This window comes from Chrysemys picta, chromosome 6 (genome assembly GCF_011386835.1).
Source record: "Chrysemys picta bellii isolate R12L10 chromosome 6, ASM1138683v2, whole genome shotgun sequence".
Taxonomy (NCBI): Eukaryota; Metazoa; Chordata; order Testudines; family Emydidae; genus Chrysemys; species Chrysemys picta.
The window spans coordinates 39,066,275-39,087,226 of NC_088796.1; the positions used below are offsets into that span (position 1 = coordinate 39,066,275).

At 43.1% G+C, this 20,952-nt stretch overlaps 1 protein-coding gene across 7 annotated transcripts in view; it reads left to right on the forward strand.

Moving 5' to 3' along the window:
* Positions 1-20,952, forward strand: part of IPO11 (importin 11) — a 255,344-nt gene that overhangs the window by 20,920 nt on the left and 213,472 nt on the right. For all 7 annotated transcript variants that reach the window (XR_010602178.1, XM_005300957.5, XM_005300955.4 and 4 more), the window contains 3 exons: positions 3,741-3,841; positions 12,799-12,871; positions 19,566-19,769. Coding sequence is in view for 6 of the 7 variants with exons in the window: in XM_005300957.5 (XP_005301014.2) it covers positions 3,741-3,841; positions 12,799-12,871; positions 19,566-19,769 (378 nt within the window). In the remaining variant the exon portion in view is untranslated. The remainder of the gene's footprint in view (positions 1-3,740; positions 3,842-12,798; positions 12,872-19,565; positions 19,770-20,952) is intronic.

Genomic DNA, 20,952 nt, shown 5'->3' on the forward strand with positions numbered 1-20,952 from the left:
TGCTCCCTGCCTCTGTGCGGCTGGCTGCTCCAGTGCGAGAGCCGGCTACCTTCTGTTCTGGTGCCACAGCAGCCCCTGGTGGGGAAAAAGGTGTAATTGCAGCACCTCTCCGGCTGAATCTATTTTCTGTGGTGTAAAAAATACCTGCGGGGGGACATATATGCATAACATTGGGTATTATGAGATGACTACACCATCTTTTAATTCTCTTATTCTTAAAATTTTCCACCATAAACCTTCTTCAATTAATATAAATTTTGGGACATTTGTGTTTAACTCTAAAGTCAAACTTATTTCAGTAGGAGCGATCTGGGTCTCTGCTACTTTGTTATTAACCTTATTTAGAATATAAATCACAACATTAAATTAACTATAATGTTATATCCATTCAGTATACTGTGTCCATATAGAGTAAAATATCCTGGATGCTGTATAGCTCAGCTTCCATTTCGCTATATCCCTTTATCATAACCACATGGATATAATATTCATTATTTATTGTATTGGAAAATTGGTCTGAAAACAACAAGATGCAATTCAATAAAGGCAAGTGCAGAGTACTTCACTTAGGAAGGAGAAATCAAATGTACAACTACAAAATGGGGAATAACTAGTGAGTTGGTAGTACTGCTGAAAAGGATCTGGGGGTTATAGTAGATCACAAACTCAATATGAGTTAGTAATGTGATGCAGTTGTGAAAAAGGATAACATTCTGGAGTGTATTAACAAGAGTGTTGTATATAAGACACAGGAGGTAATTGTTCTGCTGTGTTTGGCATTGGTGAGGCCTCAGCTGGAGTACTGTGTCTAATTCTGGGTACCACACTTTAGGAAAGATGCCAAAAAATTGGAGAGAGTCCAAAGGAGAGTAACAAAAATGATAAAAGTTTTAAAAAACCTGACCTGTGAGAAAAGATTTAAAAAACTGAGCGTGTTTAATCTTGAGGACCTGATGTGTCTTCAAATATGTTAAGGGCTGTTACAAAGAGTACGGTGATCAATTGTTCTCCACCTAAGGTCTGACAAGAAGTAATGGGTTTAATCTGCAGCAAGGGAGATTTAGGTTAGATACCAGGAAAAGTGTATTTAAGCTCTGGAATAGGCTTCCAAGGGAAGTTGTGGAATTCCCATCATTGGTGATTTTTAAGAACAGGTTGGACAAACACTTGTCAGGGATGGTGTAGGTTTTTACTTGGTCCTGCCTCAGCGCTGGGTCTGGCATTGATGACTTTTTGGGGTCCCCCCAGCCCTACATTCTATGATTAGACCATATACTAATCTTGTTCTTCTACATCTGGACTATTTCTTCCGCTCTCATGTCTATCCTGTTGTATTGATGATGCATCTTTGAGCTGCCCTGACTCTTGATCTGATTAATTCCCAGTGATTTCTTTTTGACTTCTAGGACCAATGCCTTTGATCCCATTCAGATTATTCTTGATCTGATTCACCTATTCCCATGTCTATAAGTACCTGTTTACCTTCTTTTGGATCTATCCTTCCATTTAAATGACTGTCTAAATGGGAACCCCCATTTGTATCTTATGTAGTTCTGTCTAAGAATTGTGGTCACCTGGTCACTCTTCACTTTGTAAGGGATCTGGGAAAATTTGTATCAGCTGATTAACAATCATCAGTGGTTCAGATCTCCCTTGGTATTTTATCCTTGTCTTGTTAATAATGTAGACAGATAGTTGCATCTCTTGATCTGGAGCCTGCTGGGGGCCTGAAGACAAGGGATTTGTGAACCCTTTCAATTTGAATGAGCTCTTTATTGCCCTCTTTTAATATGGCATGGAAAATATTGTCCAGTGTGTCCACCTTCTATCCTTCTTTCAGAGTCTTGGCTACTATAGACTCCGAATTATGGAGTAAGGGAAAGGTCACAGACACTCTGTCCTTTATGTCCTCGCAGGGAGCATGAGGCGGCACAGGGCACACTGTGGACAGAAGGCCTCAGTGGGCACTGCTGTTTAAAAGAATCCAGTCTCTCATCCATGAGGCTCATATATAACTAACAACACACTAACAACATCTTGAAGAACCACAGTTACTGTATAGTAGGCAATGGTTCTTTCTGCCTTATTATGGGAGGAAGGCCATTGTCTGAATCAAAGTTAGAGGTTCCAATTATGTATAGATTAAAAATAAAAGGAACATGTATTATAGGTGGGGCTGGTATCACTTGTTAAGGTTGACCAACACTTTCCATTATAATACTCTGTTTTCGTTTGATTAGAACTTTGCCAGACTTTACCATTTGGGCTGAAATTTTCCATGCTGCATTCTGTTTCTGGATGAATTTTTCTGGAAAACTTCAGCTAAAACGTTGCAGGCATTTCCGAGAACGAGGCTAAGGAAAAGATATGTTGTTCTGCTCATAATAGAAGTTACCAGAACTTAATTTGAAAAGCCCTAGTGCCTCCATGCTTTAGGGTAGGGTTTTGAAATTTGGTAAGGGAGGTGGGCTTTGTCAGGGATATGGCTTTTGATTTCCCTATGAAAATCTACTCAAATTTGTTCATGTTTTAAACCTTTTAAATATCACACTTAGCACGTTCTCACTGGAGACTTCTTTGATTTTAGCTGTTAAATTCCAAAAGATTATGACCAGGCTGGGCCTGTTCCAGGCTGAGCAGAACTTTTCTTGCAATTGCAGTTCTGGTCTGCTGTGATCTCTTCTATGTTGTCAGTGACCACCTGTTTGCTTGGCCCAGGCAGCATATGCGGGAGGAAGCTGATTTTCAGAGAGGACAAGAGCTGGACTTGCAGAAGGGTGCGTGTGGAGGAGTAGATTGAAAGGAGGAATCGGGCAGGGAGATTGGGACTGTAGACTGGCTGAGGAGTAGTGAGGGGGAGACTGGGAGTTGGGGTTGGGAGAGACTGGGTCTGGAAGCTGAGGAGGGAAACTGGGATGCAGAGACTGGGAGCCAGTAAATGCTGTTGGGGAGAGACTGGGATCAGATGAAGCACTTGGGTGTGCAAGGGCTGGGATTGGTCGGACAAGGAGACTAGGTATTGTGCAACCAAACAGCAGGCAATTGAATTCTGTCTACAACTATTGTTTTGTGTTCCTGCAGGATTTAACCCATGTCAGTTGTTTGTCAGCAATACAATAACCACTAAACCTGCGGATAGCTATATATATATATAAAACACACACTCACACAGATTTATACAAATGCCTTCCATGTTCTTCTCACCAACAATACATATTACTTTTCTGGATCCATATTACTTTTTTTGTTTAATTTCTCCAGTCAAAACAAAAATACTTAGAGGTTGATGAATCAAAAATGCCCAATTTTTGTTGTTTAAATCACTTGATCTATCTAGGTTCTTATACTACCTCCCTCACCATGCTCTGAATGTTGGATGGCAAGATAAGATGGTCTGGGAAGGTTGTTGCATTCTCAGAGGCATCACTTAGAGGTCTAATCTTCAGGTTTGACTTATCTAGATTCCAAGGAATAACAACAATTCAAATCCAGCTAGCCATAGCCTATTATTTTCCCATGATGTTACTAAATGGAGTTCAATCAATTTACTGTATTGAAGGTTCTTCTGGATGAGATCTTACAAACACAGGTCTCATATGCTGTGTATGTACATTAAAGATGACATGAGGGAAAATTTATCACTCATTATGATGATTGGAAGAAAGGTGAAGTTTTAACTTTGGGAGACTTGTGGACTAGACCAAGAACTAAATAATATTTTAACTTTTTTTTCTTTACAGAATATCTTTACAAATCATACTCTGGATGTAAATGTAAGGTGGTTAGCTGTGCTGTACTTTAAAAATGGAATTGATCGCTACTGGAGGCGTGTAGCACCACAGTAAGTTGTATGTTTCCTTTGTTTACATGTTAGAGTAGATTTTGTTGCAGTTTCACCACTGCTAAACAAAAAATTATAACTGATAGGAGGGAAGAAATGTGTGCCTTGAAGTTATAGATTTATATTAATTTTCAGCACTAGAAGGGACATGAAAAAGCCAATAACTCATTAATGAACTAGTTTATTCATACTTTGGCACTTACAATTTGTCCTGTGTTGCGTTGCTTTTAAGGACTGTGTTACACAATCTAGTCATGTTTACTATATTTTGGGTAGGCACTGAACAGTTGCTATCTGAAAGTCTTAGTAATGGCAGACATTTGAAAACGTTAAAGGCTCTTTTGGATATTTTATGGGTACTCTTATGCTGAATGAGTCTAGAACTTGTACTGTAGGTGTATGTGTCAGATTTACAATACTCCGCTTTTTTTTTTTTTCCTCCACCGGCGACCCCCCCATGTGTCCCGATATTTTCTTCCTCTCATCTGGTCACCGTAGCTGTAGACTTTGAACCATTCTAAAGTCTGTGAGCTCTATGCTAAATTTATGAAGTGTACTGTTCTTGCCATGAGGTGCATTAAGAGGTCTGCAAGAGTAGCTTTAAAAAAATCCTTTTATATAGCAAAAAGAATATCAAGATATCTGTCATCTAGGATGCAATCTAATTTACATATTTGTGGAGAATCAGTAAGAACCGTGAATTATTGCTCTCCAAAAAGTATTTAAATAAATTAATAATCTTGGGTCTGTGCTTGGGCTTCATGGGAACTCCCATAAATCTAAATTTCTATTCTATTGATTCTACCAGAGCTAGCCCCCCTGCTCTTCCTGCTGAGGTAACTGGAACACTGGAAATAATCTTCAGTTCTTTTCTTACCAACAACAAACTACTGAAACAGGAAAATAATATGAAGTTACATAACCATAATTTCTTTGCAGAGTTAGGCAGTTGAGTGGTATGCAATTAAAATACATATTGCCGCAGAGCAACAACTACAATACCAGTTTTCTAAAGATATCCTTCTTAAAGGGTTCTCAGACTAAAAAGCTCCAGGGATCTCTGCAGCACTCTCTCAAAGAAAAATGTAACAGGTAGTAAAACTCACTAAGGCATGTTTGCTTTGTGAGTAGATTAAGAATAATTATTCTATATATTTGTACACACAACTATTTTTAATAATGGCCTTTTGGAGGAAGTGACCATAACCATTTTGTAGTGTTAGATCTCCCATTCTCTTCACCTCTTTTGGGGCCACAGGGAAGACAATAGCCCCTATTTTATAATTGAAGAGTTTTATGGAAAATGAGAAGGTGACTTACTGAACTCGGTTAGGCCCCTCCACTCTTCCCCAGGTCTGGGGAAAAGGACTCTGGCATAACAAGAACTAATGTATGTTTGTACCAAGGCTGACTATAACTTCTTTTCCTCTAGTTGCTGATCTAAGCAATACTAGTTCTAGCTACTAGACTGGGTAATGGACTTCTTCTAGCGCAGATTTAATTGTTTGTACAGCACCTGGATATGTTGCAAACATAGTAGTCCAGCTGCTTAAGCTTGATAAACATGTACTTACATGTCTTATTTGCAGCACTTCATATCCCCTATTCTAGGAGAGATTGTGATTTCTCCTTTTCCTTTTGTCTGGCATCTTCTTACTTTGACAATGTTGTGTCTCTAGTAGTGTCATCACTTCTCTTCCTAACATAGGCACAGCATAGCATCTGGGCCTCTCAAGAACACAGAAGGTAACACCTGGCTTCTACTTGACATGGAGGCTTACAGCTGCCTCCTCATGGCTGCCTGTGGGCTGTTCAGCAGCCTAGAATTACTCCTGAGGGAATTCTGTGCCAAAAAAAAAAAATTATGTGCACAATATTTTAAAATTATGCAAATTTTATTTGTCAATAAATAAATGTGGCTCCAGCATGGCAGTGGGGAGCACAGGCCACTAAATGCATTGAGGTTGGAGATCACCCTGAAGCCCCCACCTCCCCCGGTATAGGGACTCGTCAGAGAGGCTGCATCCGACCCTGACACAGTGCAAGGGCTGGGCCTGCCCCAGAAACAACCTGGGGCCCTGCCCCTCTTTGCCAGGTGCACCAGGTGTAGGTAGGCAGGCTCAGCCCAGCAGGATTCAAGTGTGGAGGGGCTTAGTGTGGGGGGATCCAGGTATGGGGAGAGAGGGTTCTGTGTGGGGCAGTCTGGCTGTGGACAGCTCAGTGGGAGATCTGGATGCACAGGGGCTTATTGGGGGTTCTGGGTGCAGGGGCAATGGGACTCTGCAGGGGATCCAGGTGAAGGTGGTTGGGGCTCAGCAGGGGCGGTCTGGTTGTGGGGAGATGGGGGTGTGTGGGGCTCAGTGTGTGTGTGGGGTCCGGGTGCTGAAGGAATGGGGCTTGATGGGGTGGGGGTCCAGGTGCAGCTGGTTGGGGCTCAGTGGGGTGGGGGTCTTGGTGTGTGGGACTCGTCGGGGGGGATCCAGGTGTGGAGGGATAGGGCTTGTCAGGGTGAGGGTTCGATGGGCCTTCTTAATGGGGGAGCCCCAGCTGCTGCCGAGGTGCCCACCCATGACTTGCCTCTGTTTTGGGGGGGGCAATCCCCCCCAAAACTGCACCCATGTTTTCTGCAGGGAAGCACAGGAATTCTGTGGGGGGTGGAGGAGCGTTTTCTGCAGGCATGCAGTCGCGCAGAATCCCCCCCCGGAGTATCAATGTCTGTAGTGCTGAATGCTATGGCCACTTCTCCCTCCTGCTACAAATACACCCCCCATGCCAGGGGCTGAAATAGAGCAGGGGTTATTGCCCAGCCTGCTATGGCCTCTTCACAGCTCCCTGTTTGTCGCTGGAGTGGGGCAGGGGCTATAATCTGGCCAGTTGTCTCTAGGATTCTATCTGTTACATATTCAACACTTCATTAAGCTGATGCTTTTCCTGCTCCTAATTTTTTCTCTGGGAAGCTGTCCTCTTTTCTGAGCTTGTGTTCCTTTGCTGCATTGTTTTCCTTGCTGTTGTGGATTGCTTTTCACTCCGTTCTTGTATATTTGGTGCCCCTCAATTAGGTTATTGTGGTAGCAACTTGAATAATGCTCTCTTACACCAAATTTATGCTTGAATTTGTGAGTACTCAGGATAAGTAGTCTTTCATCCTGGATTTCTGTGGATGACAAAAGAAAATACTTATTTGAATAAGTGAATGCCTCAGTTTTTCCTCTTTCCACACTTCATAAAACATCAAGACAAATACCCCTCTTCCTCCTCTCCTGCCAAAAGAAAAAAAGTGTTTAATTGTCCAAACCTTATGATTTCAGTACCTCTGATGCCAACTCCTGTCTTTCTGGCTTCCAACTGAAGCAATTTAGTAGTGTTGCCTACCCTAGCTTTTCAGTCCATGAATTTTAACACTGAAGTGAAGTTAATTTAGCAAATGGTACTATAGTTACTTTCTCTGTTAAATACTTATTTTTTGTTCATAATTTAGTTGTAATATAACAACTTAAAATATTAAGGGAAGATCACAATCTCTCTCTCTTGGTTTTTGACTCTCCAGCAAGTCTTTTGCAGTGGGCTCAACATAATATGGATGGGCAATTACCATCCAGCAGATGTCACTGTTGCATCACATGAGCTGCTTATCAATTGAGAAAAAAGTGTTCTGTAAACATGAGTTTCTTGTTTTTAAAGGTTTCAGAGTAGCAGCCGTGTTAGTCTGTATCCGCAAAAAGAAGAACAGGAGGACTTGTGGCACCTTAGAGACTAACAAAATTTGTTAGTCTCTAAGGTGCCACAAGTCCTCCTGTTCTTCTTGTTTTTAAAGTGTCTTGAGACATTTTATTACATGTAACTATTAATGAGCATATTTTTGATTTCTTTCTTCTGTTGTGCACTTGACAGTTCTTAGAAAGATCAATACATGAAGGATAAACCTCAGATACGTAACTTGTGCACAAATCAATTTTTCAAGTGCTTTTTAGCACTTTGCCATATTTCCTTATCATAAGATGTTTGTGTCTGAAGATTTTTCTCCTGAATAGTCCATCTTCTCCTATTTGATCCTGTAGTAGAACCCTAATCCTGACTTTTTCATATTGTGTTTATTTACATGAAGGATGAGTTGGGTGTAACAGATATGACTATTGTGGGATTGAGTGTAAAGAAAATTTGGCACAGGAGATGAGTTCCTGTTAAATAACACACAATATAAGTGAAAAAGTATTATCAGTTAAATTGCTTTTTTATGCTTTCTGTTTTTCCCAAGAGTATCCTGTTGGGCAATTACCATCCAGCAGATGTCACTGTTACTTTTAAAATGAAGATTAAATGTCTTAATTGTAAGCACAGTAGTTTACAAATATCAGAAAATGTCACTCAGAAGTGTAGGCTTTTGTGATTGGCTATTTTTTAAGACATACTTGATATGTCTAACTTAGTGGTTCTCAAACTTCATTGCACTGGAACCCCCTTCTGACAATAAAATTACTTACGTGACCCAGTGGGTGTGGGTGAGGAGGAAGGGAGGAATGAAGCCCGGATACTGAGCCCTGCCGCCCCGGGACAGGGTGGAGCTCAGGCTTCAGCTTCAGCTCCAGGTCCCAGCAAGTCGAATGCTGGCCCTTTCAACCTTATTAAAATGGGGTTGCGATCCACTTTGGGGTCCTGACCCACAGTTTGAGAACCATTGGTCTAACCAAATAAAATTATGGTAGTGTCTGGTTTTTTAAACGGCATCTGGATACTTCAGATAATTGGAATTACTGTTTCCCGAACATATTTTCCACTTTTATAGAACTATTCAAAAACAGTAGGGTAAAATTTTGAAAAATATCCATATCCCATTTCCAAAAAGATATTTAGGCATCTACGTCTCATTGAAAGTCTATCGGACTTAGGCTCCTAAATGCTTAAATTCATTTTGAAAATGGGACTTAAAAGCACTTTTGAAAATTTACCCATGTCCTAAAATTTGTCTAAATTAATCTGGGGAGTAGGGGAGAGGAGAGTACGTGTGATGTAGCTGGAGAGGAACATCACTGAAAACTAGGAAAATTGCTATAAATGTTTGATGTAAGAACACATCTCATTTTGTTTTGTATTGCATTAACTTGGACCTTTAAGGCTTGTCTAGACTAGGCTAAAAGGTATATTTTTAAGATAACAAGTTTTAAACAATAGGGAACTTAGTAGTGTTTGTTGGGAGAACTGAATCCTAGAAGGGAGTCAGTCTGGTTAGTGTCTGGTACGTTTCTCTCTGTTGCTTGAGAAAACTGTGAAAAGGAATGTAGATTCTGGAACTGTCAGCAAACTCAGGAAGAGAACACTGGTTCATTTAACATTTGCAAGTGTCTCTCTGCAGCCATAAAGGCTTGATAGAAACGATTTAGGTGAAAGCTTACATTCTGCTGAAAATGATCATTTAGGTCCTTTGCCAGAGATCTTTCCATGTGCCAACAGTTAATGTGTGAATTTTTTTTCCAGGCCCTGTATAATCTGTAAATCCTGATTAAATGTTTTAAAATTCCTTATTTTGAATGCACAATAGGCCATTGTCTAACTATTTTTTCATTTAGACTTCTCTAAAAAAGATATAACTACAGTCGTGTGCAATATGGTATGTTGCAGAAGTGAGAAATGGTTAAATTATATAGTAATACACCTCTACCCCGATATAACACTCTCGGGAGCCAAAAAATCTTACGGCATTATAGGTGAAACCGCGTTATATCGAACTTGCTTTGATCCACCGGAGCGCGCAGTCCCACCCCCCCAGAGTGCTGCTTTACCGCATTATATCCTAATTCGTGTTATATCGGGTCGCATTATATCGGGGTAGAGGTGTATATAGTCTCAAATTGTATAAGAAGTTACGTAAAATAAATGTGAAAGGAAGGCTTAAAACTGTATTTGCATAAAAGTTGACCATAGAGCCTGGAATTTATCGTCCCTAATCTGTTTTTCTAGTAAGTTATTGCTACATATATCAATAATTTTCACTCAAATGCTGCCTCTTCCAAAGGACCTTCAGTTTTCCACTATAGCAGGGGTAGGCAACCTACGGCACGTGTGCCGAAGGCGGCATGCGAGCTGATTTTCAGTGGCACTCACACTGCCCGGGTCCTGGCCACCGGTCTGGGGAGCTTCCCAGAAGGCAACTTGGTTCATTCTTGTTGAGAACAATGGGAGATTACAGGCCATTTTGATTGAGGACAGTTCTTGAGTTTCTCTGAAGGCAGTTTTATGCTCCTGCCTCTGCTGACAGATAAATTTTCAGTTGTGAAAATCAATGGCAAAAATGACTTATTCCTAAAATTTTATTTTCTAAAGCTACTGTTAGCTCTGGATCTGTTCAATATAGAGAGCGAGAGAGAAGGGGAACATACATGCAGATGTATGTAGGTAGTGCAGCAGGGAGGGAGGCAGGGAGAAATTAAGGTCTCTCTGTGTGCACAAGTGAATATAGGGAGGTACAAAAACAGGGACAGGGAAAACTGGGATTTACACTATCTGTTTTGCATTGCTGTGGCAAAACAAAGCAGCTCTGAACTCGGTTTAATTGTGTTTTGCACAACTCTAGAGTTAGGTAAATTATTGTGAATCTGGTCATACAAATTAAAATAAAATGATTTAATGTTGATACTTCATATTGTCATATAATTAGAACTATCACATTATAACATTCTCTTGGAGATTCTTCCTTTAGTGTTCATGTATGAATCTTTTAATTACATAAAAGCAAGGAAATTCCCAGACAAAGCAATGCTAAAATGGAATTAAAATTGATAGTGCATCTCAATAATTTAGGATAAAAATACACATTACAGGGATATTGTAGTTATCCCAAAATCAAGTATTACGCTAGGGAAATTCAGAGTTAAGGTTTAATTTTTAAGAAATCCAAACATGTTAAGTTATAAACATTTACTGTTTATGTAATCCAAACAACTTTAATGCTGCCCTGTAGTGATGATAGGAAAATGCATGTTTAAAAATCAGTAGAATGACTTAATTATTATCAGGTTTCAGAGTAGCAGCTTAGAGACTAACAAATTTATTTATTATCATGTTTTTTTGCATTGTGTCAATGTCACTTAATCTTTCTGCAGCTTTATTTAACCTTAGGTGAAAATATAATATCTAATAACCTCATATGTGTTTTGAGGCTTAATTGTTTGTAATGTAATTTAAAATACATACTTTGGTGAAAAGTACAGTGCTGTATAAGGATAAAGTAAAAAAAGTATTATTTACTTGTGTTAAGTCCCTCACTGCTTATCCTTCCTTGTTATACATCAGCTTACAGTTCTGTACATAATATTTCATACACAGTATCAGTTTGATCCTGTTTTCTATATTTGTCCTATATTCTTTTGCAAGTTATCTGTGAGTATATGTGTTGGGTTTGAGTCTGTTAATAATGGACTGCAACCAAGATAAATCTGTCATAAGTCTGTGTGTATTACCTAGCTACACACAACCGCCTGCAACGTGATTTATATATGCTGCTGGAAGTCAATAAAAAGTAGATCACAAAAGGTCTCATAAGTGCATGTATTCGTCCATCTTTGTGTCCTCCTACTGTCTCTCCACTTTCTCAAATGTCAGTGGCCAGAATAATGATCTTTTTATACTTCACCAGGCTGAAGTTTGTTAGTAGCAAGAAAACTATATGCATGAAAATATTCATCATCCAGTCAGATGTATTAAACTCAAATGGAAATAGTCTTTTCAGGGTGGATTGATTTAAATCAGAGCAATTTAAATCACTGATTTTAATCTTGATTTAAATCAGCAAGCAGGAAACCTTGATTTCAATAATTGATTTTAATCAGATTTTGCATTTTTACTTTTTTTAGTTATTTTCTCAGAAAGGTTTTTTGTTTTTTTTTGTTGATAACCATTAAAACGTTAATTTGCAACTAAATACAGCCTTTATACTAAATTTGGCGCTCCTTTCTTATAAGCAAGAGGATATGCTCTGTCTACACTAATTAAGCAGTTATATAGCTTAATTAACATATATTTAGATTATAAATTTTTACGTTTGTATTATGTTAGAAAATGTTGAATGATACATGTCTTTTTAATAAATGATTAACTTTTTACTTGTGATTTGTGTTAAGCTCTATTTGGATGGAAACTGGAATTCAGTTAAACATGCACAAAACCAGCATTTTATTTTTTTAATTAATTAAATAAAATTTCCTTAAATGTGGTAGATACATAAGAAAAAAACACCTTTTCCATTTAAGATTAATTTATTAATCAAAGGAAGTATTATCCTTAGTTAGTGAACTGAAGTGGTTGTTTCAGGTCACTGTGTCCTGGAAGATTTTAGAACTAGTAGATATGTTTTCACACCTAGTTTTTATTCAGATTGGAAGAAGAAACAAGATTTCGTGCTTTTCCAGTTCCTAATTGGTTTCTTAACTTTGAATAAACTAGTCATTGAGCTGAACTAGTTGAATAAACTGAAATGAAAAAAATATTCTCACTGTACCTGCAGAAGAGGCTACTGCTGTCAAAAGCTGGTTTAGCATGTTCATCATGTTATGGTTCCAGGTGCTTAACCAGTGACTTCCAGCCGTTCAGTGATCTGACTTTCTTTAAAACTTGGCAGCATACATATAGCGCTTAATATTATATTTTGTTTAATTTTTAAAAATATTTTAATAAATAATAAGTATATGCCTCACAATAGGTTGTCAATTTCAAATAGGTTATTTAAAAAAAATAAACTTGTATCTAATGTAAGTAAAAACAATTTAAATTAAAAATATTCAATTTAAATGAACAAATCTAATATTTTGATTTAAAAAAAAATCATTGATTTTTATCCAGCCTGGGTCTTTAAATTTTTTACTGATACTACCTATAAAAATAACTCTCTGTAAATATGCATAAAAGTTGGGGGGGATTTATAGTTTGAAAATATAACATGTTAATTAAACATCTTATTATAACAGTGCTCTTTCGGAAGAGGAGAAATCTACATTGCGTGCTGGGCTCATCACCAACTTCAACGAACCAGTGAATCAGGTTAGTAATGAAATTAATGATGATTAGTTATTCTCTTAACAAGTGCTCTTACTGGGATGTAACTTTTTTTTTAAATGAAAGTTTAAAAATAAGATGTGACAGAATTTCCAGTTTTCATGTTTCCTTTCAAATAGTATTTCATGTTGATGTGGGATGTGAGATTTTATCACAGAATTAAGTTTTTCTTAAGTATCAAGTTTTTCTTCATTTGACTGGATTATCGTATTTATGCCCTCGTATATTTCAGAATTAAATTTGTATCTCTTTGTGTTTAAATAACTAATTTTTGTACTTCTGGGTTTGTCTGAGGTAGACTAAAGACTCATTCTTTGAGTTCTGGTTCCTATGTTTATTCCACTGTGAATACACATGTGCTTCATGTGCCCAAAGTCAGAGAATTCTGGAAGGCAGGGTCTGTTGGTCTGTACATGTGCCCTCTCTCTCCTTGTGCCTCTAATCATGGAGATAAAGAGTGGAGCAGACTGTCTGCCTCTCCAGTTTCTTCATACTGCTGCACGGCCTGCGTTGGAAACTCCAGCATCCAGAGCTTCATCTTCCTTTATTCTTCAATCTGTAAATATATATGTATATATTTTGTAAATAGTTGAGAATTTTACTTGATAGTTTTTAGTTATGTTTCATAGTTAGATTCTCCATCCCTTCCACCAGTACCTCATTGCGGGTACTGAACTATGCCCAGGACTCTGGGCCTCAAAATCTGTGCTTCTTGCCAACACTTCTTCTCAATCAGTTATGACCATCAATGCTGCCTGTACAGCCGCGGGGGAGGGAGGGGCGGCAGGAATTTTGTCTTAAGAACCGCTTATTGGAGAAAGCAGTCGGACTAAGATTGGAGGATCCCCCTCTAGTACATCAGCCTGACTCAGCAATGAGTATACATCCTGTCGTGAGATCTGACTTAGGAGCCAGGGAATCTACTTCCACTGATCCCCCACTGGGGTCTTGTCAGGAGGGCAGGAGCATTCTCATAAAAACAAGAGCAAATTCTCTTCCAAAATCTCTTCAAAGAAGTTGGATATAACCCTGCGTAAGTCTTCCCACTCATCCCATGAGGACTTAGAACATCCTAAGTCTCAGGATCATGACAAGAGAGCCCCCAAATACAGGGCTCTTTTGCTACCAGACCATGCTCCAGTGGCAATGGTGCCTCCGGTACCAACTTAAGCCTAAACCCTGATAAACAATAGCACTGACAAACATAGGGCGCCTCAACCACCAGCAGCATTGGCTCTGCCTTACCTAACTGTGGCACAAACTGTAATTGCGCTAGCTCTGTCATTCTGGGCAGGCCAGGACCCTTTGTGCTCCAGGGAAAGAGAACTGTTACTTAGGGTTGCAGAGGAGCTACAGACCCTCCAATCCTCCAGATCCAGCCAAATTGCGTTTCTTGTTAATGTACCCATTTTGGAACCAACTAGAACAGTCTGACATATCCCAGCCACTTGCATCCATACCCTTTGTCGCGGAGTGTGGGGGACTCAGGGCCCTGTACCCCCGTCTCCCTGCGATTCACCATGACTCTCAGCCAGCCAGTAAAGCAGAAGGTTTATTTAGATGACAGGAACACAGTCCAAGACAGGTCTTGCAGGCACAGACAACAGGATCCCCCTCAGTTAGGTCCATCTTGGGGTCCCCGGGCACCCCAGCCCCCTTGGGAGGTCAGAGCCCTGTCTGCCTCCCAGCCATATCACCAGCCAGCTCCTGAAAACTCTCTCTTCAGCGACCCCTCCCACAGCCCTTTGTTCAGTTTCCCGGGCAAAGGTGTCACCTGGCCTCTAACCCCTTCCTGGGTTCTCATGTTACATGCTCAGGTATTCTCCATCAGTCAGTCTCCCATCCCCCAATGCAGACTATCCTAGCCACATTCCCCTGTCAGCATTCAAAGACCACAGTAAGAACAGTCCCAGTTCGTCACATCTCTCCCCCCTTCGAGACCGAACTGAGCGGGGTCACTTTAGCCAGTGACCCGGGGAAGTTCGAACCTACCCCCGTTCCCGTGGATGCCCCAGCATCCCTCCCATTCCTTGGTGAGAATTACACCAGGCCCCTCCAGTTTCACGCCCCCCTTAGGTCAGGGGTGCTGGATGGCACTCGTAGTTTGCATGTGGGAAGGTTTATGCGGCCTGTGCCCTTTTCCCACCCCAATACCCATGGGGTTCCAACTGGGCTGGGGTCTTCTCCCAGCGCTCCAGTCTGGCGGTCGGTGATTCGGGCTCTCTTGGTTCAGAGCCCCCCTTTTAACCTTGGCCACCCTCTGGAAAGGCTCCTCTATGGTGGGCAAGGGTCCTAAAGCCGTTTTCCCCTTGTCCCGGGCCTTCCTCCCCCTCTGACAGGGGTCACAGGATCGGCAATACTGTCGGACAGTAACAAAGACCCCAGGCCAGTAAAAGCTCCGTAGCAGCCTCTGCTGGGTACGCCAGGTTCCCTGGTGCCCTGAGAGGGGAATGTCATGGGCCCAGTACGGCAGCTGGCGGTGATACTTCTGGGGTATCACCAGCTGCCTCCTGATCCCCCCCGACTCCATTTTCCCTGCGGGAGCCCATTCTCGGTACAGGAACCCTTTCTCCCACAGGAACCTTTTCCGGCCACCTCTCCCCATGGTCTGTACCGCACTGAGGTCGGCCAGGTCCCTTATCTTCTGCAAGGAGGGATCTTTCTGCAACTCGGCCTGGAACTCAGCAGCTGGGACAGGGATGGCCACCTGCTCTCTCTCGCCGGCTGGGTCTGAAGCCGCAGCCTCCCTGAGCCATGTCTTGGGTGTTCCCTCCCCACCAAGTTAGGGTCCTGCACCTCAGGCAAGGCACCCTCCCCAAGGCCAGGGCGCCGTGCCCCTCGCTGGCTCTGACTGCAGGTCACAACCAGGGCACCCTGGGGGTTGCTTGGCCAGTCCTCCAGGCCCCCCCCCCCCCATCAACACCTCAGTGGGCAAATACGGGTGTACCCCCACGTCCTTGGGGCCCTCGGCCCCCCACTTCAGGTGCACCCTCGCCACAGGTACCTTGAATGGGGTCCCACCCACCCCCGTCAGGGTCAGGTAGGTGTCGGGCACCACCCGATCTGGGGCCACCACCTCGGGCCGGGCCAGCGTCACCTCTGTGCCTGTATCCCAGTATCCATTGACCTTCCTCCCATCCACCTCCAGGGGAACAAGATACTTTTTCCGGAGGGACAGCCCCACGCCCACCGTATAAACCAAAAACCTTGAGTCTGGAGCATCCAGCCCCCAGAGGAGCTGGCCTGGAGCTCTCCTCCCTCCTTAGCAGGTGGTACTCTACCAGCCCCCCTTCCCTGGGAATGCTGCCTCTCGCCAGGCTGGGTCTCTACCCAGTCAACCCTCTGTGGGTTCGGTCTGCTCAGTCTGTCCCTGAGCCTGGGGCACTGGGCCCGTATGTGACCTCTCTGGTCACAGTGATAGCAGCCCATGTCCTGTGGGTCCCCTCGAGCGGGTTGGATGGACCTGACGCTGGATCTTCCCCTTTGGTGGGGGTTCTCTATATTTCCCCGCTGGGAGGTCCCATGGTGACTCTCGCTCTGCATTGTGGTGGGACTGTTCCTTTGGGACTCCTCCCTGTTATCCCCTGCCCAACTGTTCACAAACTCGTCGGCCAACTGGCCTGCGTGCTGCGGGTTCTCTGGCTTTTGGTCCATCAACCATCGCCTCAGGTCAGATGGGCACTGCTCATACATGTGTTCCAGTACGAATAGGTCAAGCAGGTCCTCTATAGTTTGGGCCCCATCTGTCCACTTGCGGGCATACCCCTGCGCCCGGTTGGCTAGTTGTAGGTATGTGACCTCACGGGTTTTACGCTGACTCCGGAACCTTTTCTGGTACATCTCAGGGGTCAGCCCAAACTCGCGGAGCAGGGCCTTTTTGAACAGTTCGTAGTCCCCTGTCTCCGCCCCTTTCAGTCGGCTGTACACCTCCCTGGCTGTGGAGTCCAGTGAGGGGATGAGAAACTGGAGCCTGTCTGCAGGGTCAACCTGGAGCAGCTCGCAGGTATTCTCAAAGGCCATTAGGAAGGTATCCATGTCCTCCCCCTCCTTACGCTGGGCCAGAAAGCACTTATCAAAGCTCTTTGCAGTCTTGGGTCCCCCCTCACTCACCGCAGCTGGGGCCCCACTGCTCCTCAGCCTGGCCAGTTCCAGCTCATGCTGATGTTGGTTTTCCTTCTCTTCCCGCTCATGCTGACGCTGGTTCTCCTCATGCTGACATTGTTTCTCCTTCTCTTCCCGCTCCTGCTTCAGTTCTTGCTGCCTTAACACAAGCTCTTTCAGTCTCCGCTCCCTGTCACATTCCAGCCGCATCTGCTCCCGGGACGGGGAGCTCCGCCGGGACGGGGAGCTCCGCCGGGACGATCCCTTGCTGGCCGCTGGGGTCAGGGTGCCCTTGGTACTCACTGGGCTTCCCCCAACCTCTCCCTTAGGCACAGGTAGGCAGGGTCTCGGGATGTCCTCGGCAGCAGTCTGACCCCTCCCAGCCATGTCAGGCCCCGGGGCCCACGCTGCTTCCGCCGGGCGGCTTCCCTCAGGGACAGGGCTCGGTTCATCCAAGCGATCCCTCTCCTCCAGCTGGGCAATTAGCTGTTCTTTGGTGGACCTCCCAATGCGCAGCCCCCTCTGCCTGCACAGCTCCACTAGGTCGCTCTTAAGACGTTTAGCATACATCCTCCTGCTGGCCACTCGCTGGCCTGTGCTCTCTGCTTTCCACCGTTCCAGGGGGACCCCTAGTGTGCCAGCCCTCCTTCAGGTCACCACCTCTCTGCCAGGGTCGAGCTGCAGACTCCTCCGCCCCGGGACCGCTCGCTGTTATCCCCCAGGGGACCCTGTTACTGCAAAAGTCCTTCTCACTGGTCACACACTCCCAGGGGTTAATCGCCCCCTGAAACCGTCTCTCTCTGATTCTTCAGCCCACCTGGTCCCCGTCGATCCCCCTTTGTTTTACTGCTCCCCAGTCACTTACTGCAGGAAGCGCCGTCCACGTGGTGCAGTAGATCCCACCTCTGCTACCAGTTGTCGCGGAGTGTGGGGGACTCAGGGCCCTATACCCCCGTCTCCCTGCGATTCACCATGACTCTCAGCCAGCCAGTAAAGCAGAAGGTTTATTTAGACGACAGGAACACAGTCCAAGACAGGTCTTGCAGGCACAGACAACAGGATCCCCCTCAGTTAGGTCCATCTTGGGGTCCCCGGGCACCCCAGCCCCCTTGGGAGGTCAGAGCCCCGTCTGCCTCCCAGCCATATCACCAGCCAGCTCCTGAAAACTCTCTCTTCAGTGACCCCTCCCACAGCCCTTTGTTCAGTTTCCCGGGCAAAGGTGTCACCTGGCCTCTAACCCCTTCCTGGGTTCTCATGTTACATGCTCAGGTATTCTCCGTCGGTCAGTCTCCCATCCCCCAATGCAGACTATCCTAGCCACACTCCCCTGTCAGCATTCAAAGACCACAGTAAGAACAGTCCCAGTTCGTCACACCCCTAAAAGGAAAGAAAACCACTATTTTGTCCCATCCAGAGGGGCAGAATTTCTCTTTTCTCATTCTGCTTCTAACTCTTTGGTTGTCCAGGCTGCCACAGAAACATCTATACAGCAACACTCTAGATCTACTCTGGTGAATAAGGAGGGTATATGACTTGATTTATTGGGAAGGAAGGTCTTCACTTCTACTAGCCTTCAGTTCAGAATAGCCAATTGCCAAATACGGTTGGTACAGACTGGCTGCTGCTGGAAAAGGGTGATGAGTCCTGCTCATGAATCCAACCCATAATGCCCCCAAAACATAGTCATCCAGGGCAAATCTCAGGGGGAAATAGGACAAGTTATTGCTGCTTGAAGCAGACTAGCAAGTTAAGTCCTTGATCCAGTAGAGTGCCTTGAGTGCATAACTTTAAGCATGTGCTTAAATGCTTAGTGGCTCCAAGCACTTAGTTTGTGGCAGTTTGAGGCTGCAGCCTGTTTTTGGCATTATGTTCTGCCTACACTTTTCTTACCATTATACAAATAGAGAAGGCAAAAAGGCCATGTTTTGAAACAGGAAGTGGTGCTCATATACTATGTTGATGAGGGCCATATGTATTGTTAACATTACCTAGCTGTTATATATGTGTGTGTGTGTGTGTTTATCCTCTCTCTCTCTCTTTCTCTCTCTCTGTATAGAAAAAAAATATAGAATTAAACAGGAAGAGAAGTGAAGTCAGATTAAAAACTTTTCACTGGGCCAAGAATGGTCTCTATTGAATCCTAACTATAATAGGCTGCTAAAATGCATATAAAAACAACAAAGAGTCTGGTGGCACCTTAAAGACTAACAGATTTATTTGGGCATAAGCTTTCGTGAGCATAGCTATGCATCCGAAGAAGTGAGGTTTTTACTCACGAAAGCTTATGCCCAAATAAATCTGTTAGTCTTTAAGGTGCCACCAGACTCTTTGTTGTTTTTGTAGATACAGACTAACACGGCTACCCCCTGATACTTGATAAAATGCATATAGTGACTCTAGCTGCCCTTTAAAATACAGTAATACAGTAAAATGTTGACTAAGCCTCAACTAAACAAGTAGCTTAAAATTTTATTAGCGGGTTTATTAAATGTAACAGAAATTAAGTTTCTAGAATGTAAATTTTATTAAATCTACCTAGGCCTTATGTGTGTCTTTCTGGTAACTCTTTTTTCTGCAGATAGCCACTCAGATCTCTGTGTTGATTGCTAAAGTTGCTAGGCTGGATTGCCCTAGACAGTGGCCAGAGCTTATTCCTACTCTTCTGGAATCAGTGAAAGTCCAAGATGATCTCCGCCAACACAGAGCATTACTTACTTTTTATCATGTTACTAAGACGCTGGCATCTAAACGACTTGCTGCAGATAGGAAACTTTTTTATGACGTAAGTAACGCTATTAATAATGCAACATGTAATATTCTGGGCTTGAGAGAAGAGTAGAAATGCTATTTTATGTATTTGTTTATAAATGTTTGTGATGGGCTGTGGAAGTGGGTACATGGGAGGTGCACATGTGAAAGGGTGTCATAAATGGTTATTTATTCTCTATACATGACAAGTCATAATATGTGATGTATTTAAAAAAAAAAAAAGTAGGCTAAGGTGAGCTGGTAGCACTACCTATTAGGTTGCCTGATGCTTTCCATGATAAGATCCTGTTTTCAATTGCTCATAACTCTCTCAAACTTTTAACCATTGGGCTGAAATTTTCCATGCTGGGTGTCTTCCTCAGGCTGATTTTTTTGTTTAAATTTCAACCAAAATGATTCAGCCATTTATAAGTATGAGGCTAGGGAAAAATACATTGTTCTGCTGTTTTTAAAAATAAAATAAAATTCTGGTGACCTATTCTCTGAGAGGCTTTAGTGGCTCTGTGTTGGTGTGGAGGTTACCCCAGTGTGTGCCCCTTTCGGTTAGATATGGCATTACAGGAGAACTCTTCCTCACTTCCCTTAAGCCGGGTTATAAACAAGTCAAGACAGCTTTTTTAATCAAAAAGCAACCTCCTTGTAAGGGTTTATTATTTATCATTTATTACTGACAGCCATAAGCACAAACAGAAGCTCACTCAGACACATCCAGGGACATTCATCACCTCAGGCTTGCTAACTAGCTGTCTCTGGCTCCTTCCTTCAGGAGACTCTTTACTATGTCAGTAAACAGCCTCTGGTCTGGAAATCTTCCCAGTTCCTTCTTGGGATTACCCCTTTTCAGTGCTTCCTTACACAAGAATCCCCAGCCCTCCTCTTTGGAACCCAGCTATATTGGTTAGTTTTACGCTTTCTCCTTACCTAGGAGTCTTCCCAGCTCTCACCCCTGGAGCTGGGTTCTGTTAATCAGATTTTCTAGGTCTTCCTAAGCAGCATCTTTTCAGCCTCTTAAAGGGCCATGCCACATGAGGGGATGGGTGACCATTAGGATTCACTACCCCATCATAGCCTCCCTGCTTTGGATTAGAGATTCAAAATTTAGCAGGTGGGATGTCTCTTTTGCTTGTCCCCCAAATTTGGCCGAGCAAAACTTGGTTTGCTCATGCTCAATAGAGAATTCTTAGAATTCAGCAGCT